This window comes from Apodemus sylvaticus, chromosome 9, assembly GCF_947179515.1.
Source record: "Apodemus sylvaticus chromosome 9, mApoSyl1.1, whole genome shotgun sequence".
NCBI classification, from domain to species: Eukaryota; Metazoa; Chordata; class Mammalia; order Rodentia; family Muridae; genus Apodemus; species Apodemus sylvaticus.
This window is the reverse complement of record NC_067480.1, coordinates 2580581-2606826: the sequence shown is the minus strand read 5'-3', so window position 1 is coordinate 2606826 and position 26246 is coordinate 2580581. Positions and strand designations below refer to the sequence as shown.

At 40.8% G+C, this 26246-nt stretch overlaps 1 protein-coding gene across 1 annotated transcript in view; it reads left to right on the top strand.

The window, feature by feature from the left end:
- Positions 1 to 3868: 3868 nt before the first annotated feature.
- The window catches only part of Myom1 (myomesin 1), a 113282-nt gene continuing 90904 nt past the window's right edge, over positions 3869 to 26246 (top strand). Inside the window, exons 1-5 of the mRNA XM_052193315.1 lie at positions 3869 to 4009; positions 8050 to 8396; positions 20526 to 20666; positions 21925 to 22192; positions 22875 to 23032. Of these exons, the coding sequence (XP_052049275.1) occupies positions 8077 to 8396; positions 20526 to 20666; positions 21925 to 22192; positions 22875 to 23032 (887 nt within the window). The 5' untranslated portion in view covers positions 3869 to 4009; positions 8050 to 8076. The remainder of the gene's footprint in view (positions 4010 to 8049; positions 8397 to 20525; positions 20667 to 21924; positions 22193 to 22874; positions 23033 to 26246) is intronic.

Sequence of the window (26246 nt, the reverse complement as noted above, 5' to 3'; positions counted from 1 at the left end):
TCTAAGTAGAATTCTTTTTTTTTTCAATATTTTTATTTTCTATATTCTTTGTTTACATTCCAAATGATTTCCCCTTTCCCGGATCCCCCCTCCCCATATGTCCCATAAACCTTCTTCTTTCCATCCCTTCTCCAATCACCTCCCTCCTTTTTCTCTGTCCTTATATTCCCTTCCCATGCTAGATCAATCCTTTCCAGGATCAGGACCCTCTCCATACTTCTACATGGGAGTCATTTGTTATACAATTTGTGCCTTGGGTATTCAGGGCTTCTGGGCTAATTAACATCCACTTATCAGAGATTGCATTCCATGTGTATTCTTTTGTGATTGGGTTACCTCACTTAGGATGATATTTTCCAGATCAAACCATTTGCCTAAAAATTTTGTGAATTCATTGTTTCTAATTGCTGAGTTGTATTCCATTGTGTAAATATACCACATTTTCTGTATCCATTCCTCCTTTGAGGGGCATCTGGGTTCTTTCCAGCTTCTGGCTATTATAAATAAGGCTGCTATGAACATAATGGAGCATGTGTCTTTATTGCATGCCGGGGAATCCTTTGGGTATATGCCCAGAAGAGGTATAGCAGGGTCCTCTGGAAGTCTCATGTCCAGTTTTCTGAGGAACCGCCAGACTGATTTCCACAGTGGTTGTACCATCTTACAGCCCCACCAGCAGTGGAGGAGTGTTCCTCTTTCTCCACATCCTTGCCAACACCTGCTGTCTCCTGAGTTTTTGACCTTAGCCATTCTGACTGGTGTAAGGTGAAATCTCAGGGTTGTTTTGATCTGCATTTCCCTAATGACTAATGATGTTGAGCACTTCTTAAGGTGCCTCTCGGCATTCCAAATTTCTTCAGGTGAAAATTCTTTGTTAAGCTCTGTACCCCATTTTTTAATAGGGTTATTTGGTTCCCTGGGGTCTAACTTCTTGAGTTCTTTGTATATATTGGATATTAGCCCTCTATCAGATGTGGGGTTGGTGAATATCCTTTCCCAATTTGATGGTTGCCGTTTTGTTCTTTTAACAGTGTCCTTTGCCTTACAGAAACTTTGTAATTTTATGAGGTCCCATTTGTCAATTCTTGATCTTAAAGCATAAGCTATTGGTGATCTGTTCAGGAACTTTTCTCCTGTGCCCATGTCCTCAAGGATCTTCCCCAGTTTCTTTTCTATTAGTTTCAGTGTGTCTGGTTTTACATGGAGGTCCTTGATCCACTTGGAGTGAAGTTTAGTACATGGAGATAAGAATGGATCAATTTGCATTCTTCTGCATGCTGACCTCCAATTGATCCAGCACCATTTGTTGAAAAGGCTATCTTTTTTTCCACTGGATGTTTTTGGCTCCTTTGTCGAAGATCAAGTGACCATAGGTGTGTGGATTCATTTCTGGATCTTCAATTCTATTCCACTGGTCCACTTGTCTGTCACTGTGCCAATACCATGCAGTTTTTAACACTATTGCTCTGTATTATTGCTTGAAGTCAGGGATACTGATTCCCCCAGAATTTCTTTTGTTGTTGAGAATAGTTTTAGCTATCCTGGGTTTCTTGTTATTCCAGATGAATTTGAGAATTGCTTTTTCTAACTCTGTGAAGAACTGAGTTGGAATTTTGATGGGGATTGCATTGAATCTGTAGATCACTTTTGGCAAGATGGCCATTTTAACTATATTAATCCTGCCAATCCACGAGCATGGCAGATTTTTCCATTTTCTGAGGTCTTCTTCAATTTCCTTCTTCAGAGACCTGAAGTTCTTGTCATATAGATCTTTCACTTGTTTGGTTAGAGTCACACCAAGATACTTTATATTGTTTGTGGCTATTTTGAATGGTGTCGTTTCCCTAACTTCTTTCTCAGCCTGCTTATCCTTTGAGTATAGGAAGGCTACTGATTTGCTTGAGTTGATTTTATAACCAGCCACTTTGCTGAAGTTGTTTATCAGCTGTAGGAGTTCTCTGGTGGAGGTTTTCGGGTCACTTAAGTAGACTATCATGTCATCTGCAAATAGCGTTAATTTGACTTCTTTCTTTCCAATTTGTATCCCCTTGACCTCCTTATGTTGTCTAATTGCTCTAGCTAGAACTTCAAGTACTACTAAGTAGAATTCTTAAAGCAAATAGTTTTTGAAGTTTATAGATTATAGTTGATTACTTTCCGTTTATTGTTAGTGTGTGTATTCTGTGTGTGTGTGTGTGTGTGTGGGTGTGGGTGTAAAAGAGGGGGATGGGGGGCTGGAGAGATGGCTCAGTGGTTAAGAGCACTGACTGCTCTTCCAAAAGTTCTGAGTTCAAATCCCAGCAACCACATGGTGGCTCATAACCATTTGTAATGAGATCTGATGTCCTCTTCTGGGGTGTCTGAAGACAGCTACAGTGTACTTATATATAATAAATAAAGAAATCTTTGGGCCAGAGTGAGTGGGGCCAGAGAGAGAAGAAAAAAGTGTCTGAAGACAGCTACAGTGTAGTTATGTGTAATAAATAAATAAATCTTTAAAAAAAGAGGGAGGGAGGGAGAGAGAGACACACACAGAGAGAGAAAGACACACACACACACACACACACACACAGAGAGAGAGAGAGAGAGAGAGAGAGAGAGAGAGAGAGAGAGAGAGAGAGAGAAAACAGCTTGCTGGCATCCGTTCTCCCTCTCACTTAGCTGCAGTGCGGTTTGTCTTGTTTACTGTGCTAAGTGCTCCAAGCCAGCCTGCCCACCAGAAGTGCACCATTGCTGCAGGTTCGCCTGGGATTATTGTCTCTTTGGACTTCTTGACTTACTCACGTGTATCATTGCTCCAGGTTCTTTTCACAAGGATTCCGGGATACAGCCCATGTGTCAGGCCGGGCCACTTCTCCTCCACTACACCACTGGTTGGAAACAAAGAATCAGACAGTTAGGCTGAGCCTGCTCTTGAGTATGAAAGGATACAATAACAAATTCTTTTTTTAAAAAAGATTTATTTATTATATGCAAGTACAGTGTAGCTGTCTTCAGATGCCCCAGAAGAGGGAATCAGATCTCATTACAGATGGTCGTGAGCCACCATGTGGTTGCTGGGAATTGAACTCAGGACCTTCGGAAGAGCAGTCAGTGCTCTTAACCATTGAGCCACCTCTCCAGCCCACAATAACAAATTCTTTTTCTTTTTCTTTCTTTTTTTTCGAGATAGGGTTTCTCTGTGTAGCCCTGCCTGTCCTGCCTCTGCCTCCCAAGTGCTGGGATTAAAGGCTACGGCTAAATTATTTTTCCTTATTTATTTATTTATTTATTTATTTATTTATTTATTTATTTATTCATTCATTCATTTATTTATTTATATTTGCTACTGAATGAGGAACTGAACAACTGCACCTGAAGTTGTGATTCACTTTGTAACTTTCCCCTAAATGGAGAGGAACAGCGAGTGTTCCTTGCTAAGCGGACCACCTCCGCACTAACCTTGAGTTAGCCTCCAGCTCTTTCTCCGATGTTGTCTTTCAACGCTGCGCTACATGTGTTACCAACAGCGCACACAAAGTCGCATCTTGGCGTTAAGATTCCATGAGGTCCATTTTGAGGATCGGATTCCTGCACCTGTTTTTAGCTCTGAACACAAGCCGCTGGTTGCCCTGCACGCTTAAATACAAAGCAGTAAAGATATATTGCAAACAGACGGTAGAACCCTCTGTTTAAGTAAGTCCTCTATTTGGTTTAATCAGTCGCACTCATTGAGTCATTAACCTAATCCCAGGGCTCGCGCAGGTTCCTGCCCTGCTCTTCTCTGGGTTTGGGACTACCCTCCCCATGCGCTGCTATATTTATCCGCCTTCTTGGCCATAAAAGGCTGGCTGTGGGGCCCTGACATTCTGCTGCCTGACCACATGCATTATTTTTGAACTGGCCCCCAGAATCCAGCCTCTAGCCCTGCCTCCTAACTTTTTCTTGGATTCAGCCTAGGTGGGTCCTCATTCTTTCCTGCTCCTCCACTGCCGCAGTGGGACGTCCCCCGCCCCCACACCAGAAACCGGTAAGTGGCAAGAGGTGCCAAATGTACTCAGTTTCTGTCTGCCTTCTCGCCTCAGCAGGGGAGTTAACAGAGGCGATCCTTGAAGAGAAAGCAGGGGCAGCAAGGTATCTGCCTGCCTGGGCTGGTGGCTGTTTTGCCATATTCTTTTGAAATCAAGCTGCTGTTTCTGGAACTGTAAACTCTTTGTCCCAGATTCGATGCAAGTACTCTCTCAGGGAGAGGCGTAGTGAAGTATTTACAGATGTCCCTGAGTGCAAATTAGGCTAGAAGGATACAAATTCTCTCTAAAGCCACTACTTCATGATCCAGTGACTTAGCTCCAAGGGGAGAGGGGTGGGGGTGGGGATGAACTCTGCCGTGAGAGAGCAGTGTGGACGAACTCTCGAGAGCATTGTGATATTTCTGACTTGAAAATGACTGGGTAACACAGAGGTGGCAGACCTGGCACTGTGACCCTGAAGCGATTGCCTTCTGTAATTAATTTCCATCAGCTTTTGGCCTCTGCTGCCAGTATCAGAGTAGTACAGCACGGTTACAATTATGGAGTTAGTATTTCTTCCTAGCCTTCCAAATTATTTTTAGAAATAAAAATTAGTTTTCAGAAGCACAGAAGACAAAAGAAAGCCTTTATTTCTAACAAATTCTAGCTGTTGTGTATTGGGCTAAGCCTGGCTCACTTAAGAAAAGGAGGCTGACTATACTTCGGTTCCAAGAGTCCGGCAGCACTGGTGACTTAAAGTCAAACCGTGTTTACTTTTAATACATGACCCCTATGTACTAAATAGTAGATATAAATACATGAGTATACTTGGGGCTGATAATGAAGAATGGAAAATGGAATTGGTACAAGATATTTAAATCCTTTGTTTTGGGAGAATGACAGCATTTTGAACCATCTGGGTAGCAATGTTAGTTTATACTATAATACAGTGAAAGAGCTTTTATTATTTGTAAGGCATTGAAGATATCATTACAGAGACTTACCTAACACTTCATGACAATAATACAATATATTCATTCTAACCCTTTTATACTTATAACACCATCTAAAAGTTATTCATTAAGTATAATTCTGCATATTTAGTAACAGAAAAAGCAACCTATTTAAGGACTGAAGCACAGTTGCTTGCTAGTAGCTATTTTTTCCCCGTCTTAGAAAATATCATGCAGCCGGGCAGTGGTGGCACACACCTGTAATCCCAGCACTCTGGGAGGCAGAGGCAGGCGGATTTCTGAGTTTGATGCCAGCCTGATCTACAGAGTGAGTTCCAGGACAGCCAGGGTTATATAGAGAAACCCTGCCTCGAAAAAACCAAATCCAAAAAACCAAAAAAAAAAAAAAAAAAAGAAAGAAAGAAAGAAAGAAAGAAAACATCATGTAGACTGGTATTTCCCATGGGACCTCAGATATATTTCAGGAGTGAAGTTTGCTGGGTTTTCTTCTCTAGAGAGCACACATTGACTTTTTAAATAGCTTAAATAAAATTTAGTTTTAAATATTACAAAAAATTAAAAGCATTCACTCCTCACAGGAATTTTAAGGAAAACAAGGTTGAAAAAAAAAAAAAAAACCTTGAAAACAAATTTCTTATATCGTTTTGAAAATAATATTATTATGCATGGGAATATTTTTTTAAACCAAGGGGGAGGTATCTATAAAATTACAACTTTCCCTAATTTGCCATGTCTTTCTTTCCATGAACACATGATTTACACATGAAGTAAATGTGAGGGCCCTGTGAGGAAAGACACTTCCTGCTAAGCATGAGCGAGGGCCTGAGTTCCATCCCCAGAGGAGATGCACATGGAGGGAGAGCACAGATGCGAACAAGTTGACCTCAGTGCTCCCCCAATGCTGTGACACAGTGCGCCCCCAGACACACAGAATCAATACCTGAGAGACAGATATGAAATGCCCGAGCCACACTGAGGCCAGATTCTTTATATTCCTATGTGGATTCTCCCACATTTCTATATGGAATAAATACTGTTTTGCCTTTTTGTAATGTGGCATAATTTGAAAGAACTCATGTTTATAAGAAATATCAGACCGTGAGGTTTAGCTTTAGGGCTTTTTTGTGTTCAGTCACTCACATCCGCCTTCCTCCACCTGGGAAAGGGTGGCACCATGCAGTCTTAGCTGATCGGAGACTTGCATAAACCAGGCTGGCCTCAAATTCATAAGACCCACCTGTCTCCGCCTCCAGAATGCTGGGACTGAGGGTGTGCACCACCGCCCAGAGATCTTGGTTCTCAGTTTCACCTGTGTGCAGTTGACTCCAAGATTTAGATATTCATCCTGTACCACGACCTAGAACTTTAAAGTCACACATCTGGCTTCCTACTTAAAACCTCAGCTGGACTGTGTAGCAGATTCCTCCCATGGAGAACACATCAACCTGGTTTCCTGTGTTTCCCCATCCCAAGATGATGCTTTCTTCTCTTCCTCATCTCAGAAGATAGCAGCCTCAAGTCTTCTAGCTAGCCAGGCGAAAAGCTTTGGCAGCATTTCTTTTCCCTCCATGCTCCAATCGGACGTCTGGTGAATACCATTGGCTGTCCCTGTGCACAGAGTCTGAGCACTCCTGATGCTCCTAGGCTGCCATTGTTATCATTAGAGGGAACTAGGGAAGCGACCTTTGTTTTTCTCTACTAGACTGTGAAAACAGATAGTTTAGCCCAATGACTAGATAGTTTACCCCACAGAAATGTATTCCCTTTCAGTTCCTTGAATTCCGAGGTCAAGTATTGTCAGATTTGGATTTTTTTAATATAAGGCTTCTCATCTAGAGGACCCAGGTTCAATTCCCAGCACTCACATGGCAGCTCAGTGCCATTTATAACTTCAGTCCCAGCGGTCTTTTGTCCACCACAGGCACCAGGCACACATCTAGTACACACATATAACATGTAGGCAAAACCATAATAGAGCTTCCGATGGCTTGTACATGGCCCACTTCTCCAATGTCTCCATGTGGTAGTCACTCTGTTTTGTATTCTGACACGGTCCTCATTTCCATTTATTCTGGGGATAGCAACCCTGTTGGGCTAAGGCCCACTTGAATAAACTCATTTCAGTTTAATTTTCCCTTTAAGGTCCCAGTTTTCAAGTGGAGTCCCATTCTGAAGGATTGGAGATGTTTTAGCATATCTGCCATTCAGCCCAGGATAGCTCTCTAATTGACCTCTTAGCTTTCTTTCAACAGGGATTGACAGCTCAGAGTCTTCCAGTGGCTTTTCATCTCTCTGCGAAAGTCAAGCCTTTAGTATCTATTCTACGACCCCATACTGTCCGCCCTTCACCTCTCTGACATCATTTGTTCCTTTTCTGGCCCCTCCAAGTCTTTCAGCCCCACGGTCCTCAGTGATATATGGAGACTTGATGCATTCGCTCTTGCAGGGCTTTTGCATGGGTACTCCATCTGGGCGCTCCAGACAGCCTCCTGTTCAGATGTCTTTTTCCTGTGAAGCAGTCTCTAAAGAGGGTGCTTTCTGTTATGTCCGCCTCTCCCTTTATTTCGTGGCCCTTAGTGCATTCTAATATGTTTCACAACGATTACCTCTCACTGCTGTCATCTCCTGAGTCCTGCCTTAGACCACTGGAGTAGGATTTTTTTGTTGTTGTTGTTGTTGTTGTTTAACCCCTGTACCTGTGCTGGAACTTCAGGCTCCCAGTAGGTGTTCATTTTTCTTAAATGAATACCACATTACTTCCCATCATTCCACATTCTCCTAGATGAAGCACACATCAAAACAGATCGTCAGAAAATTAGAAATAGGCGTCACGAGAGTGTTTGGGAGAAAAGCACAATCGCCAGAGAGTAAATTCTGTTTATCCGCCCAGGACAAGAAACAAAGGAATGCCTTATGATGGGGGTGTGTGTGTGGGTCTCTGAAGAGAGGGATTGTGGGTACCCGGTTAAGCAGAACCTACTTCCTTTCCCGTTTACTTCTCAGAACGATTGCAGGTTACATTTTTCTACATTGGTTGAAGTGAATTGTTCTTTGGGAATATTCAATAAAGAACTGATTTCTTGCAGGTTGCCTCCTCCCCTCAAGGGCACGCGATGTCTTTGCCTTTTTATCAGCGGTCCCATCAGCACTATGATCTCAGTTACCGTAACAAGGACCTTCGCACCACCATGAGCCACTACCAACAGGAGAAGAAGCGCTCTGCGGTCTACACCCATGGTTCCACTGCTTACAGCAGCCGTTCCTTGGCAGCACACCGCCAGGAGTCAGAGGCCTTTAGTCAACAATCAGCCGCCTCCTACCAGCAGCAGACCTCACAGGCCTATAGTCTTGGAACATCATCATCCCAGCATTCTCAAGGGTCTGAAGTCAGCCGGAAGACAGCCTCTGCGTATGATTATGGCTATTCACACGGGTATGTCAGGAGCAGCCTTCCAACCTTGGGCACATACTCTAAATAATCAGGTTTCCTGTCTTCTTAAATAGTACAACCCTGTTATAACAGGTGTGTGTGTTGGAGTGGGGCGGGAGGCCTGAGCACTTTGTTTTACCCTCCCCTTCTACGATGTTTGACATCCACAGAGTTTGAGAGTCTCACTGGAAGGTCTTGCTTGAGTCATCTGCTATGGTGATATTTCTAGAAGCAGGAAATTTTGGTTTCTACTCTGGCAGCAACAGAGGAAGAAAACATTTTGACACTTAGCAGGTTTCCTGGCTCTCATAGTGTTTCTGCTTAGATTAAAAGCCAATACAGAATTTAAAATTCACAGGGCCCAGGGAATTAAACTACAGCAGAGATGCATAGGAAAATGTCAAGATCTGAAAACCAAGGCTCAAAATTCTCAGCCATTACTCAAGCAACAAACGTGGCCTTCTCTCTGTGAGTCTAAGAATAATAGGAAACAGTGTGCCAAATTAGATCACTGGCCAAACACAATGAGGGAGACCGTACTCCCAAACAAGAATGCTGTGTTCGGACGGTAGGAAAGGGAAAGCGTGCATGAAGGTTTGTTCTGCAAAGCAAACCCAGACTTTCCTTTCCTCAGGAATAATAAAGTTAACATAAATGTGAACTATTATATCTAGAAATTTCCTATTTAGATCTCTTTGCTGGAGTGGGAGTTTTCTGACTGAGGTCTTCTGTGTGAGAGTGGGTAGTTTCCTTCTTTTAAGAGTTTTAATTTAAGCGTATGTATGTATGTATGTATGTATGTATGTGTATGTATGTATGCCTGCTGAGTTTGTGTGTACCATTTGTGTGCAGGTTTCCACAGAGCTCAGAAGAGGGCTCCAGAGTCCCTGGAACTGGACTTTTAGGTGGTGGTTGTGAGCCACACAGTATGAGTATTGGGAATGAACCTGAATCTTGTGAAGGGGAGAAGTGTTCTTGACTGCTTGGCCAACTCTGCAGCTCCAGGACATTCCAGTCTCATCATTACCAAAGTTCCCTTGAGGAACAGAACTGATAGAATGAACACCACACACACACACACACACACACACACACACACACGGGACTTATAACAGTAGTTTATAGGCTGTGGTCCAGCCGGTCTAACAAAGCTGTCTATCAACAGAAGGTCCAAGAGTTCAGTAGTTTGTTCAGTCGAGGCTGGATGTTTGATCTGGTCTTCGGTACATGTCCAAATCCTGAAGAAGCAGGCTCTAATGCCAGTGCAAGAATGGACTTGCCAGTGAGAGTGAGGGCAAGCAGGCAAGGATCGGAAGCTTCCTTCTTCCACATCCTTTCCACAGTCTGCCAGCAGAAGGTGTGGCCCAGATTAAAGGTGGATCCACTCATGTCTGAGGTCTCACCACTTCAGAAGACCCATATTAAAAGTGGGTTTTACTATTTCAAATGATTTCACTAATAAAAAGAAAATCCCTCACAGGAAATCCAACCACTTGGATTTTGGTGAATTCCGGATGTATTAAAGTTGACAACCAAGAAAAGCTACCACAAGTCCATCCTCTGTCACCTTGACACACAATTGTATCTTATGTCATGCTTAAAACATGCTTAATTTCCAAATGAAAAATAATAATAACTGTTGTAATTATAACTAATATAACTATTCCACATACAATTTCAAATGCATTATATATTTATTCATATTATGTCTAACATGATATAACTATCCACCAAACAATTGAAATGCATTAAAAATTTTAGAATAGGTGAAAATATACCTTGAGGGACATTCTTTTAGTATCTCAAACCTAAATATGATAACCACTAATTTTCTCTTAATTGATGTACTTAAACATTTATCATTATATGATAAGAAACTTGAGGAAAGAAAATACAAATAACTGTACAAACACTTTCTTAACAAATATGACAGAAATACTCCTGTCAATTATAATCTTTGTTTCTATAACTGTCACATGGCCTTAGCTGGTATTTATAACCTTCCTCTACTATCCACCCTGTGTTTCCTCCACCCTCAGCAAGAACTTCAGCAGGTTTCAACACTGTTCCAAACAGCAAACTCATTGATGATTTTAGAGATCAAAAAAGAAACGTTAGACTGAGTCTTCAGTCACTCAAAGGAGGAGGTTGCTGTGACATTATACAATGAAAGCTTTCCTGGGAGAAGGGAGAAGTCCCATAATTCTGCAGTTACCTTAGCTGTGTTTGCTTGTTTAGCCCAGTGTGTTGGGTAGATAGTTTGTTTCCTCATCCTGAGGCTAATTTTTTTTTACCACTCTTAAGAATAAAACATTTTATGGAAGCTTAAAAAGACACAGGTAAGATATATGCAATTTTAATTATTTATTAATTATTTAATTAATTATTTTAAATTAAGTCTATAGTCTACAGAAAAAAATTGCTGATCTTTAAAACGTAAACATTTCTGGGCCGTACGGCTTATGATCACCTGCTTCCTCTAATCCTCTTCTCCAATGTACTGGCCTTAGGTGGCATTTTTTATAATAAACGTAGTAGCTTAAGTCTTCTAAAATTTAAGTATAAAATATATGTCAAAGCAAATGGAAAAAGTATCTCTCTAGCATACAGAAGGTTCCTGGGGAAATAATGCAGAGGCCTGTGTGAATCAATATGGAGAAGACAGAAACTCTTAAATCCCTGACCTACAGCTGTCTTGTCAGGGACAGTGACTTCATGAGAGCTTCTGACAGATTCAGTAACAGAGCCAAGTCCACTGGGGTTTACCTGGAATGTACGATGGCGACACTCTGGTTTCCATGCAGACTGGAACAGGATCACTCTGCATATCGCTTTCATAGGTCATATTCCTCCATGGGATATTCACAAGGACCTCGTGTTGGCTGTAAAAATGGAAATATTGTCGCTGAGGAGAATCTATTTCTTTTAGCACTTACTTCAAATGAATCACCTTCTAAAGGAAAGTCAGGAGGAATTAACACTGCATCTGTTTGTTCTCTTGAGAATGTTCCATAGCTATAGTCAAGAACTTCATTTAGGGAAGCAGCTGTCTTGTAGTGAGGAGGATTAGATGTTAAATATCCATTTTCTTGGACTGTCTACACTAGGTCTACAGAAGATGGTATTTTTATTATCATGAAGTTGGTAGCTAATTTCTTGTTATTTATTTCTTGCTATTTATTTCATTTTCCCAACATGAAAGAATTGATAGAATGTTCTATGTTTATATTTTTAAATGATTAAATATTTTTAAATGTTTTATATAAGTAATTTTGATTTCTTTAGCTCCACTGCAAACTTTTATGTTCAAACCAATTTACTCTGATATGCTTCATTTAGACTCTGTACAGTATCCCTATTTATCTATAATCTGATGTTTCATCTCTAGTATTAGTAGAGGGACTGACTTTTTGGAGAGATTGGGGATCTTGCCATGTAGCCTTAGACAAACTTTATTAAAAAAAACCAAACTATAAGTGCTCCCCCACATTCTACCCCACGCCTTGCTCCACTGTGTACGTAGGTTAGTGTTCATTAACAACTTGCTATGTTCAAACATGACTGAGTTCAAGATTCCTGGTGGGAACAGGATGAGCTAGAAACAGTGCATGTTGGGAGAGAAAATGCTAATGCTGTCTTTTTCTTCATATTTTTCAGTGTCAAAAAGAAAGAAAGCTGACCTAACCTGGAGGCAGCTCAGTCTCCCTTCTTTAGAACTAGGATGCAGGCTTAGTATTTGTATCATTTCTCTAGGTTGCTTTTTAAGTTTATCATGAGTGGAAGAATTCTTCCTGCTAAATGAGATATCTCTGGATTGTGAGCAGTGTTGCTAATGAAGGCTCTTTGCATTGGAGAGGCGTCCCTCTGCAGTGGATGTGAGCACTAGGCTAGGTCTATTTTTAGCCTCTAGTTTGTGGTTAGATGTCCAATGCTAATGTGGAAAGTATGGAGATTTAGATGTGCTCAGGGTTTGGCTGACCTTAGTGAATCTTATTTGGAGTCAGTGAGGTTGTACCACCAAGTGGTTACTATGTTATAAAACACATTAAATGCCTTTAATTCATGATTACATTGAGGATAAAAGACGCCCCAAACAGCACAAACCTCGTCAAAATGGCAAGATTGATGTTTTATATAACAATGGTATCAACAATAAGTGTCATCAATGAGGAACACAAGGGCTCTGTGTGTGCACATGTGTGTGCATGTATGTATGGAGGCCATAGGTCAATGTCAGGTGCCTTTCTCTGTCACTCTCCACATTTTTGAATCAAGCAATCTCACTGACTCAGGATCTTTAGAATTTAGCTGGATTAGCTGGATAGCAAGACCCTGGGATACTCTCATGCCCACCTCCCAGTGCTGAAGTTACATATGTATATTATCACCTTCAGCTTTTTCCACGGGTGTTGGGATCCCCATGCTGTTATAGCGAGCTTTACCTCTGAGGCATATTCCAGCCCATGTTCTACTTTTGTTTCATTTTCCTCTGACCCTCAACTATACAGGAAGAAATATGATGTCATTATGTTGGTACTTAAATAGTGGAAGAGGGCTGGCGATAAGGCTCTTTGGGTAAAGATGCTTTTGCCAAACCTGTTGTCCTGAGTTCAGTCCCTGTGCTTGGGGTGAAATGTCAGGACTGTCAGCATCTTCCTGCTGATCAGACAGTGGGAAAGCCTGGGGGAACTGTTTCAGATGGCTTGACCTTTCCCAGCACTCTCTGGGAACGAGGAAGTAAATTTGAGGTCATCTCTAGTCAACTACAGCACCATCTACACTGTGAGTAGGATGTGTCAAAGTGCCTTGTACAGGATAGAACAGTTCAGTTTGAAAGAGGCATCCTTAGACACACAAGGCATCTTTATTCTATTGTTACGTGTCATCTACCCATTGCTGGCATAAAATGGGTCATGCTGGGTGTGGTGGCACAGATCTTTGACCCTAGCACTCAGGAAGCAGAGGCAGGTGGACATCTGAGTTTGAGGCCAGCCTGTTCTACCTAGTGAGTTCTAGTACAACCAGGACTATGCAAAGAAACCCTGTCTCATAGAGGACCACTTGAGACTACATGCTTGGTAATTACAGGTGCTTACTGCTGCACAGCAGGCTGTGAACCCGAGTTTGACCCCTGGAGACCAAGGTAAAGTAAAAAGAGTGAGGTGCTGGGTATGATGTCATCTATAGACTCTTCATATAGATAGAGTCTTAGACTTTCTATAGGTTGAGAAAGTTCCTTTCTTGTCCCATTTTGTTGAGAGATGTTTTAAAATATCCCCCCTTTTCTATTCTGTGTGCTTAAGCATACGTATGTGTTCCCCATGCATGTGGGAGCCTGCAGAGGACAAAGGATCCTCTGGGAAGGGAGCTAAAAGAGAGCTAAGACATTTGTTAACTTCCATGTGGGTTCAGGAAACTGAACCTTGGTCCCCTGCATGAACAAACGTGCTCTTAACCACTGAACCATCTCTCCAGTCCTGGATAAGAGAATTTTGTCAAATCTTTTTTACACCTATTTTAGATGATCATGTGAGTTTTATTTTTATTCTATTGAAGTAAATAACTTGGACTGACAGGGAATAACCTTCATGTGGTATTATATCCTATTATACTTATTTTTTTAAGGACTGGGTCCTGTTTGTTTGTTTGTTTGTTTGTTGAGACAGGGTGTCACTTTGCCTTGGCTAACCTGGCACTCACTAGACCAGGCTTTGAAGTCATAGAATTCTGCCTCTACCTCTTGGGTATGGTGATTACAGGCATATGCCACCATGCCTGGTACCTATTAGACTTTGAGTTTTTATTTCTTTTTTATTTTTATTTATGGTTATGTGTGCGAGAGACTGCTTCTTTTCATGTGCATGCCTGGTACCCAGGGAAGCCAGAAGAGCATGTTGAATACCCTAGACCTAGATTTACAGATGATTGTAAGTCCACCATGTTAAGGCTGGGAATTGAACCTGGGTCCTCTACCAGAGTATCCTGAGCCCTTAACCACTGCACTATTTTTCAGCCCTAGATTCAGTTTTTTAATGCTTCGTGAGTTTATTTATATGTCTATATTCATAAAAAGAACACTGGGCTGTAGCTCTGTCTGGGTGTCTTGATTGGAAAACACAGATTTTATAGGATGAATTGGACAGTTTTATTTTAATATATTCTTAAAAATATGAAAATAATTATTATCACTTCTTCTTTACATGTTTGATACAATTTATCAGTAAAAAAACCACTGAGGTATCTGCATTTTCTTGTAAGAACATCTTAGATTATTAATTCAATTTCTTGACTTTGGTCATTCAGAGTTTTACATTTCTTTGTGAGATGGTTTCGGTCATTTTGGTCTTTATAGGAATTGTTCTATTGCATCTTAGTTGTCTAGTGTGTGAACACAGAAGCATCCACATACTTCCCTATGAGTTTCCTTAGTTTTGTAGGACTGGTTAGGATGTTTCTGCTTTCATTCTTGGTTTTAATTGCTTATTTTCTTCTTTTCATGATTAATCTACTAAAATTTTTTCAGAGTTTTCTTTGGGGCATGTCTTCATTGATGTGATCATAAATATAATGTTTATATAAATATATAATATATATTAAATATATGATATATATTTCTATTCTATTTCCTATTTCATTGTTTCTTCTACAACTTTATTATGTCACCCTTTCTTTTGTGCTTATTTTAATCAACTTATGCAAATATGTATGTGTTTAGGTATTACACATACCTAATTGTTGAACAGAGTTGAACAGAGAAAGTTAATTTTACCTTTTGTTTTGAGGCAGGGGACATTAAGTGGTCTAGGCAGGCCTTAAACCTGTGATCCTCTTGCTTCAGCCTTCCCACAAATTATATTCTTACCTTCACACAACCCAATATGTAACTGTATACAAGTTTCTAAAAGAAATTTATTTTTTTTAAGATTTCATTTATGTAAGTACACTGTCGCTGTCTTCAGACCCACCAGAAGAGGGCATCACATCTCATTACAGATGATTGTGAGCCATCATGTGGTGGCTAGGAATTGAACTCAAGACAGGAAGACCAGTCAGTGCTTTTAGCTGCCATTTATTTATCTTTATGAAGAACCAGTTCTCCATGTAATATATTCCTTAGACTAGCTTCAGAGCTGAGTCTTGAAGATATGTTGTTTTTTATCCTTACCTTTTAAACAGAGGGGAGGATGAACAACTAACCTTAGTACTGGGAATCCTGCCTCTGCATTGGTCACGTGTGTGGAGAGAGAGAGAGAGAGAAAGAGAGAGAGAGAGAGAGAGGGAGAGAGTGTGTGTGTGTCCATGGATGTATATATATAGTATGTGTCAGGGGCAGCACAAGTGCTATATGTGTGTGTGAGTTGAGAGCAGATGTCTGTTTCTAGTGTTTCTCTCAAGTGCTATCCACCTTCTCTTGAGACAGACTATCTCTTTGGCTTGAAGCTTGTCAAGTAGTTTTGGTTGACTGGCCTGTGAGCCTTAGGGTCCTCCTGTTTCTGCTCCTCAAGGACCGGGATTAGAATTATACATCATTGCACTTAGCTTTTTAACATGGGTTTTGGGGATTGAATGCAGGTCCTCATGCTGGCATGGCAAGTACTTTATCAACTGAGCCATCTCCCAGTGCCTGCACTGCTCTCTTAAAATAGCTCTTCAGCTATTAGGACTCACAGTCAGGGTCTGATCACGGGAGTAGCAATTTGACTTCACATCAGTCAGTAAGCATTTACTGAACATCGAGAACAGAATCAGTGCTGAGGATCCAAAAGTTGCTAAGCTCAATCTTCAGTGGGTAAGCCAGCAGAAAAGCCAGCAATGCAGTACCATCTTGAGCACGTAAGGGTGAATGGCCCTGAGTCCGAAGCAAAGGCAGCAAAAGCAGCCCACACTGTACTGTTTTTCTTGACAGAGTATTTTCAGAAAGTACATGATCATTTAGCATTCCCTTACCTATCTATTTCAGGAAGCCAGAACAATTTCCACAAGTTGTATGATAATTACCAACATAATTTTAAGTGACTACATCTTAATTTACATTGTTTAATAATTACCTTATCTTTATCTGTCCTGTGTTGATTTTATAATCCCAAGTTCTGATTCAATAACGACATCATCAGAGTCATTCTAAGCAATGTGGAATGGTATCAGGGCCCCCAAAGTTGGAGTTAATTCCACAAATTAGGAAGGTATAGGGAAAGTTAACAGCTCTCTTTTTTCCCTTTAAGTTGAATTTTGTCTTTAAAATTTCTTTAATAATTCAGTGTTCCATCAAGTGAGACTGTATAGTTGTGTATTCAGAGAATTTATAAATAAATAAGTATGTGGGAATTAAAATCTTTTAAGTGTACTGTCACAGAAGTTGGAGACCAACAGTGTCGTAGAAATAACATGAACCTGAATATCAAGAAGGCTTGGGTACAAATCCCAGTTCAACAAGCAGCTTGATATCTGAACATGTAAGAAAGGCTTTGGTCTCTGCACCCATAAAAAGAATAGCCCATTAAATAAGCATTGTTGAGAAGTTGCTGTCTAGCTCTGGGATTCTATAAATGCTTTTCATTTTGCTTTCCCTGTTAAGTATTATTTGGGCATGGTCCAAAAAAGAGAGAATACTTTTTGTGAGTCTCACTCTGCAGCCTCCACTATCTCAGAGCATGCTATGTAGACCACACTGACCTCAAACCTGTGGTTTGCCTCTGCCTCCCAACTGCTAGCATTACAGATCTGTACCAGCACAATGAAGGGGGGGATCTTTATTGGATGCATATGTCAGCTTATTTCTGGTTTCCTAGAATATTTCCAGAGTGATTTCTGGTCTTTGACTCTATCCCTTCTCCATGGTCCTACTGGCTATATATGTGATGGTATATATGTCAGGATATTTGTTTAAAATATACTAATTATAGACTTATTAACAGAGCATATGATATACTAATATCCATTTGCAAAAAGGATAAACCTAGACATAGCCATGGAGAGATACACGGAAACACACTGTGTGATTGATTTGATCAATTAACTTTCAGGAACCCAGAAAACGTCATGATCTGAGTTATGAATAATCAACACAATTTTAATAGGTAAAATACCACAGCCTTATGTGTGTCAGATTTACCATCTACTCAGAAACTGAGAGATTAGACAGGGATCCTTACGAAAATTTATATATGACTAAAATCCCAAGAAATTAATAAACCCATACCTAGGTTTTTAGAGTCAAAGAAGTTTAAAATCTACACACTTTACTCTTTCTGGAATTACTTTCCAATTTAAGATTTGATGTATAAAATATTAGACTTTGGTTTTATGGATCACAATGAAATACACTGCTATTCTTTTCAAATAATTGCACTGGTTATTACATGGTTCTTTAAAAACATGTTCCTAATTTAGTTTCGATTTTTAATTTCAGTAGATAATTTGGAAGTTGGACATAGTTGCATGCACCTGTAGTCTCAAATATTTGGGAGGAAGAAATAGAGGGCCACCATGAGACTGGGCCAGCCTGAGCTATCTATCAGGACCCTATCTCGGTCAATTGATCAGTAAATAACTTGACATTTCTATGCCATCTATTCAAATGGTTATTTAGTATCTACTTCATACACTTTGTAAGAAACAATAACTTAGCTAGTTGTTGTAGCATGCCTTTTACCACAGTACTCAGAATGCAAAGGCAGACAGATCTCTGAGTTCTGGGTTAGCCTGGTTTGTTTACATAGTGTGTTCCAGGACAGCCAGGGATACATAGTGAGACCTTGTCTCAGATTTTAAAAAGAAAGAAACAATGAGTTGAATAAGATTTAAAAAGGATAAAAATGTAGCAATCTTTCATTTCCTAATAATGCTGTATAATATATAACAACATATATTATATGCTTTTTATTAAGTTTTTTTCAAGATAAAATATTAAACTGGAACTAATGCTATTGCCACAAGTCTTTAGCATCTAATGTAACTATTAAAACTCAGCTACTATGATTCTGTGAGAACAGGATAATCTTATTTGGGGTATATCCTGTATAATAAGTTCATATTGTCTTCCAGGAAAAGGGAACAAATAAACATAATGGGGTATCCTAACTTCTATTGCAACCAAACATTGAAAAATGAGTTTGCAAATATTTGCTCATAGAAACAACAATGAAAAATAGAGTAAAAATAGAAAAGCAATGAGAAAATTCTACTGTTCTCAAGGAAAGCAGCAATACACTTGATATCATGGTTTGTTTCGTATAGCAGTGGAGTAAAGAGGTAGAAGCAATCCCACTTTAAACTTAGGCCAGTATAAGCACAGGCCGTACTTTGTGACCTGGGGTGTAAAATGCACTACTATTGCTGGAACAGTCAGCCAGGAACAAATTTCACTCTGGCTTCCAGTTAGTAAGCAATCCACAAGCTCAGCTTCAAGGTTCTAACCTTTAGCTTTAGAACTGCTCCATAGAAAAGAGCTCGCTATCACCCTGAGTCGCAGAGTGGGGGAGGGGGAACAACCTGTGTGACACTTCCACGTGATGTCACCAGAGGACCAAAGGATCAGTGTGCAGTAGTCTACCCTGCACACACAGCACAGTTAATAGACAAGGTGCACAAACACTCATTCATGGCTTTGTGCTTAACGTCTACTCAGAAACTGGGCCTCTGTGCACCCTGTAAACCCATGACCCTTGTCATTCTGTATGGTGCTTTGTGCTTTCTGTGTTACCTGTTTTATACTGTGTGCATGTTTGGCCTGTGTTCTGATTTTGATATAGGTTATTCTTTTTGCTTTTATAAAAGAACAATTATTTATTCCTGTGCATGCACATGCATGTGTGTGTGTGTGTGTGTGTGTGTGTGTGTGTGTGTATGTGTCTGCATAAGTCTATGTGCATCATGTGTACACAACTGCTCTCAAAGGCCAGAGGGCATTAGATCTCTTGAACTAGAGGTACAGATGGTATTGAGCCACCATCTGAGTGCTAATAGATTAACTCTAGTCCTCTACAAGACCAGTAAGTTCTCTCTCTCTCTCTCTCTCTCTCTCTCTCTCTCTCTCTCTCTCTCTTTCATTTTTCAAGTAGAACAGACTGGTCTCAAATTCAGAGATTGTCCTGCCTCTGCCTTCTGAGTGCTGAGATTAGAGATGTGCACTGCCACCACCTAGCTTGCAGTAGGTGCTCCTAATGGCATAGCCTTCTCTACAGCATCTCCAAGGGGTTTTTAAACATTTGGCAATGGCCAAGGCTTGAATAATTTCTACCAGGCAGTTTGATATTTCTCCGAGAGATAACCACTCACAGGCTTCACATTCTTTTCAAGCTTCCAGACCAGGAGCTTTAAAAAATCTTATTTTCTTTTAGATTTGAAGTCCACAGGAGAAAACTAAGTACAGAGAATTCCCACACAACCCCCTATCGTTGACATCCTTCAATACCACAGTCAACAGGGAGTTTTCAGTCTTCAATTTACACATTGGCTCCTGGGAGCTATATACTTGAGTTCATCAAATTGTTTGTATGAAAAATATATTTTATTTAATCCCACAACTGCATAAGTTAAGGCTATCTTTTGATTTTGTTAGTTTTTTAACTTTCTATTGTTTCTCATTTCCCTAGTGAAGTTTTCCATTTATTCAAACATGAACTACCTCCTTATACACATTTGCCTCCGTGTGCACAGGCGAATAGAACTGAGCCCAGGGCTCTTTGTCACACTGTACCACTGACACCAGTGTCATGTAATGAGACTCAGCTGATGAGTTCAGGGTCTCCTCACCTGCTGGAATCTGTCTGAAGTTAAGTCTGCAAAGTTCTCAGAGCAAAAGCTTGGGGGTCTGTGTTAGATTAGCTCAGGACTCCTATATGGAGAATTGTCTATTTCCCCTTATATTCTAAGAGGACTTGAACCCAGAATGTATCAAAACCATTTATATGCTCAAGGCCCTGGGTTTGATTCCCAATACTTAGTGTCTGTCTAGAATACATTTACATATCTGTAATCCTTCCTACTTTCATTCAAGAGGAAAGATAATAAGGTAAGAAGCCCAAGGTTCTGGGGTAATTCCCCTAGGTTAGGACTCGCCCCCTGCTTTGTCAACCCTTGGACTATTTTAAATGCAGTTTATGTTATCTAATGTTAGGTATCTTATTTCAGACTTACAGATTCCAGTCTGCTATTAGAAGATTATTCATCCAAGTTGAGCCCCCAGACCAAGAGAGCCAAGCGGAGCCTTCTGTCTGGAGAGGAGACTGGAAACCTGCCAGGCAACTACATGGTGCCTATTTACTCTGGACGGTGTGTGTACTTTCTCTTCCCTCATGCAATTATTATAATCAAGGAGTCAGTAGTAGCTAATATTTATTGATGACTCATTATATATATTTATTTACAAAGGATGTAGGAAGCCTGGAGCCCACACTGAGAAAGATGGGCTCATTGAAATCAAGGCATTCCGTTTTCAGATGTTTTTATCATATACATAGGATACATGTCAAAAGAGAGCAGTTAAGACATATCATATTTATCTGGTCAGTTGACATGGGAAGTAGAGCCTTAGGTATAAGTGATTAAATACTATTTAAAACCAATTCATATAAAGTAAAAGAGATTCAAAGCTATAAAGTGTAAAGAAGGTAAGGATGTGGAAGGGCAAAGGGAGGAGAGTAAGGAAAGGGCCGTAGAGGCACCAATATGATCAAAATGTATACAATGTATAATATATGTATACAATGTCAACAAAATTGCTTTGTAGAACTAGTATACCCTGATAATAATTTTTAAAGTTATGCATGTTAAAATCCCAAACTATACAATGTTGGGGTACTTCAGTGACCTACTACACACCAGAGTCTTGTGTGGCACTAGGACATATTTACATACAAGGCAGCTCTGGGCTGTGCAATGCAGCAGAGTTCACATAGTTACATATCAGGTTTCAGACATCTGGTCTCTATTTTTTTGTACATTGTCATCTTTTCTGGAAAAAGATTCATAACTTCATCTTTTATTGTAAACTCATGAGTTGACCCGTAAAATTCCTTAGGCAGTTTAGTTGGCTTCTTTAAGCCTCGATACCATCCATGTATCTGATAGTAATACCATATATCATGTATCTGATAGTGTTTACCTTCTGGGCTTTTGTTTGGGTGGAATGAAGTATATATATGAAAGGCACAAGAACCACAATAGGAACCGTTACTCTTGTCATTCTTAATGTTAAAGGAAGACACTTTTTTTCTATAATAAAGATACTCTGATTTACCAGGGCGTTATTAAAGATTTTTTTTTATGTGTATGAATATTTTGCTTGCTTGCATGTTGTGCTCTTGGAGGTGAGGAGAGGGCAGTGGAACCCTAGGGGATTGGAGCTACAGAAGGGTGTGAGTCAACATACAGGAGCTGGGAACTGAACCAGGGTCCTCTGTGAGTGCTCGTAGCTGCTGAGCCATCATGCCAGGGTTATCTCTGGGCATGGGAGCTCCTGCCTGAGTTCATTGAGACTGGGTAAGCTTGTCTTTATCACCCTGTTTCTACATTCTGCTTCGATGTTCAGGCAAGTGCACATTGGTGGAATCAGAGACTCAGAAGAAGAAAGAATTAAAGAGGCTGCTGCCTACATAGCTCAGAGGACTCTTCTTGCCAGTGAGGAAGCAATCGCAGCCTCCAAGCAGACCACAGCCTCCAAACACTCCACAGTTTCCAAACAGTCCACAACCTCCAAGCAGGCCACATCTACCCTTCAACGAGAGGAAATGTTTGAAAAGAAGTCGAGGAACACTTCTATTCGAGAAAAGGCGGAAGAGTTGTCACTGAGGAAAACTGTAAGAAGTTAATTTCAGGCTACTTATAAGAGTGGAAATGTGTTTCACAGGCTGTGTGTGAGCACATGTATATAAATAGACTAGTTTGCTTCAAGGGCAGAACTGTGCAGCATCAGGAAACAAAGCTAGGGGAAACAAGGAGAAAAGACATTAGAATATGTAGGTCAAATAAAAGCAAGCTGTGGAACCTCAAACTTCACGGAATTTTAGTTCTGAAAGATTTAAATAAATTTCTGAAGCCCCTTTAGAAATCCACCCTAGGGAGGCTGCTCAATCTTAGGGTTTTAAATAACTAAACCCACTTTTAAAATCAGAAATTATCTTACCTGGCTGTGTAAAAGTAAGGATCAAAATGTAAAAATTATCTCTGAGAATGTAATAAGTTGATACTGCTAGCATAATGCATAAAGTCACAGGTTGAATCCCTACCAAGCCGTGAACTAGGATATGATAGTGGGTGCCTGTAATTCTTGAACCTAAGATATAGAATCATGAAGATCAGAAATTTAAGTCATGCTTGACTGTAAAGTGAAGCCAGCCTAGACTACATAAGAATCTATCTCAAAAACAGAACAACGCAAAAGTAAAATTTTGGCTTCTCTTCATTACATTAGCACTAGAAGGAACTTTATCTTGGTAGTATTTTGAAAATGTTTGGTTGTTTACTTGCTTGATTTTTCAGTTAGAAGAGACCCAAGCATATCACGGAAAGCTCAATGAAGACCATCTCCTTCATGCTCCCGAGTTTATCATTAAGCCTCGTTCTCACACAGTTTGGGAGAAGGAGAATGTGAAATTGCACTGCTCCGTCGCAGGCTGGCCAGAACCTCGTCTCACGTGGTATGTTTTCTTTGTGGAAGCTAGTAGAATTGATTGCCAACTTAAGTTTACACCTAGAGAAAGCACACTAGATTAGCAGTATGCAAGAATCAGCAAAGGCAGCTCTAAGTCTGTACATGTTTTCAAAAAAGTTAAATTGTAGAGACAGTTTTACTCATGGGGAGAACAAATGGTCCTTGCATACAGATTATACATCTTAATACTTTATAATTGTAATGGTGGGAGAGTTGGCTAAGTGCTTGCCGTGCTAACATGACAACCTGGGTTTGGGTTCCTGCACCCACACAGGAAGCTGGGTGCTCCTGTAATCCCAGAGCTGAAGAGGTGGAGACAGGAAGAACCCATCCTAGTTTAGACAAATCATGAAGCTCCGGGTTCAGTGAAAGACATTTTCTCAAAAGAATGGTCAATAGCAATTGAAGAAGACACTTAATATTGATCTGGCCTTCACATGCACACATATTCTCCATCTCTCTCTCTCTCTCTCTCTCTCTCACACACACACACACACACACATGCACTTTTACACACTTGTATATATATGCATGCAACATGAGTATGTATTCATACATAAAAAACTATAACTCAGAGTATGTCCATCTCTTTTGTTCTTGCCTCAAAATCAAAAACAAAAGCAACAAGAACAAATGCCAAAGATGACTATGAATTATGACAGCAACAAAGATGAGAAGTGCCACAAAATGTTTCTAACATTCCAACTAAAATACATTAAAATTTTTTTCCTTATAAATTTTGAAATATAAAAGTAAACTAGAACTTGGTTGCATTTGCCCCGCCCTTCCTTAGGACTGTAAAGCCACACCATCCAACCGTTGAAAAATCCTTCCCTTCCCTTGACAGAGGGCACCATTCACTGAGACGCACTCTTTACACCAGTTCTCCCGGGAGGAAAAAGCCAGATGCTCCAGTGGAAGTCTCCTCTTTCATTCTCGGGGAAAATGGCACCAAAACGAAAGAACAGGGAACAACTAAGAAAAGGGTTCTTCTGCTTTTGAGTGGGCTGGCAAGAAGGCGTGGTGGGGAAGGTGCTGTCCATGATTCTGAGAGCAAGAGTTGTCTCTGGGCGAATAGAAATGTTGAGAATCAGTGTTCACACACTGACTGTTGGCTTTGGCGATAACAGGGCCAAACCCGGGAGGGGTGTGGAGTAAGAAGTGCTACAGTTTGGGTGCCACGTTACCAAAAGAAACACAAGACTAGTAGTCTGAAGTGGTTTTAAGTCCTCCCAGAGAGGATCCCTGGAACTTAAGCCTGGTTTATTCCCAGGTAAACCCATCTCAGGGAACAGGTTCTTTATGGGCTTTGCGTCTCTTCTTGGACATGGCACCTTTTCTAAGAAACATCTGCTAGAATTCTCATTTATGTCACAGCATGGGTGCAAGCTGTGTATTTTTCACAGGCATCCTCTTCCTCACAGAGCAGGGAACTCATTACCAGGTGAGAGTTAGAGTAGTTGGTAAACACATCTTTGGCATTCAGGATTCTTTGGTGCCTGACTGAGGTTTCCTGACACTGACACCAAGTACAAATGTGAGAGAAATCTGGGGCCTGAGATGGGGGATTAAGGGAATACATTTGTGAGGGTGCTTGGCACAGGTATGCTGCCTCATGGATAGCAGCTAAGTCCTGGGCCGTGGCTCTCAGAAGCATGTGCACCAGGGGTCTGATTCCCTTGGAGCATTTTTCAAAGACAGTTTGGCTCCAAGTTTCCGCTGGCTGCTCTTAGGTCATGGGAGTCTGAGGTCTAACAAATGTGAGCAGGCCACAGCTGTTCTGGCCAATCTCATATTACCAGCCACATCTATTTAAGTGGAACCTAGAGGTTACCCAGAGAACGCTGCACAACAGGAACACAGCACTCAGCAAGGCCAGGTACAGAACGTGTTGGCATCCCCAGATCACACTGAAAGTAGAAAGTGTCCTACTTGGGTGTTCTTGTCCAGTAGAAAAGTCATTTGCTGAGAACACCAAGACACCAGGGTGGTGAAGTAAGCCATTCTAGGGGGAGATATTTCTATTGTCAACATGGAGGAGATATTTCTATTGTGGGTAAAAAATGAAACTTTAATGTTTAATAGTCCATTTTATACAATAGCCTATCTAATCCCTATTGATTTAAAGGTGGGAGACAGAATTTGTGTTGTCTTATTTGCATTTGTTCTGGAAGGTTATATTAGAACCTGAGGAGAGTGATTGCCTCGGTGGTGTGGGATGAAAGGACTATGTGCTGAGCAACCTTACATCCTCGGTGCTTAGAGTGGACGACTGCATCTCCATCTTGCCTCCCATGAAATAAGACATGGAGAATGAAGAAAACACATGACTTTTATGCATGGGAGTGCCTCTCCATCGGCAGAATGCTCACTGAGCATGAGACCCTGGGTTCTATCCCCACTTCTGCATAAACTGAGCAAGGGGGCAAATGCCTGTGATCCCACCCCACCACTCAGATGGAAACAGGAGGACAGGAAGTTTAAAGTCAACCTCAGTTATATGAGGAGTTCAAGGTCAGGCTGGCATCCACGAGACCCTGCCTCAAAAAAAATGTTATTTGTAAAAAGAGAGCATTGTAGCCGGGCTTAGCGGCGCATGCCTGTAATCTCAGCACTTGGGAGGCAGAGGCAGGCAGATTTCTGAGTTCCAGGCCAGCCTGGTCTACAGAGTAAGTTCCAGGACAGCCAGGACTCCACAGAGAAACCCTGTCTCGAAAGACAAAATAAAACAAAACAAAACAGCATTATTTTGGTCCTGGGCTTTAAAAAAAAAAAGCCAGATTTTACTATATTTCCTCTCTTAACCATTGAGCCAACTCTGTAGTCCCAGATATTTGGTTTTTCCAGTGGATGATAGCTGCCCCTTTAAGTTGGATTCTTACCAGCATTCCCCTTTGCCATGAGATTTAGTGCGTATAAGGTCACCTCAACTTGCATGGCATCATGACAGGAAGAAGATCACAGGGCATGTTTGTTTCACTGAATTTCGCTCCACCAAAGCGCTCTCCCCACCATTCCTCACCATCGACATAAGCTTTGCAGTACGGCCGACATTTGTATGTAAGGATGAAATGTGCGTAACACATTAAACGGACAAAGTCACGGGACAGTAGAGTGTTATTCCAGAAGCATGTGAAGCCTCATTAGTTAGCGTTTCAGAAACTGCATGAGAAGGTTAGGGGACTGCTGCTTATTAAGGC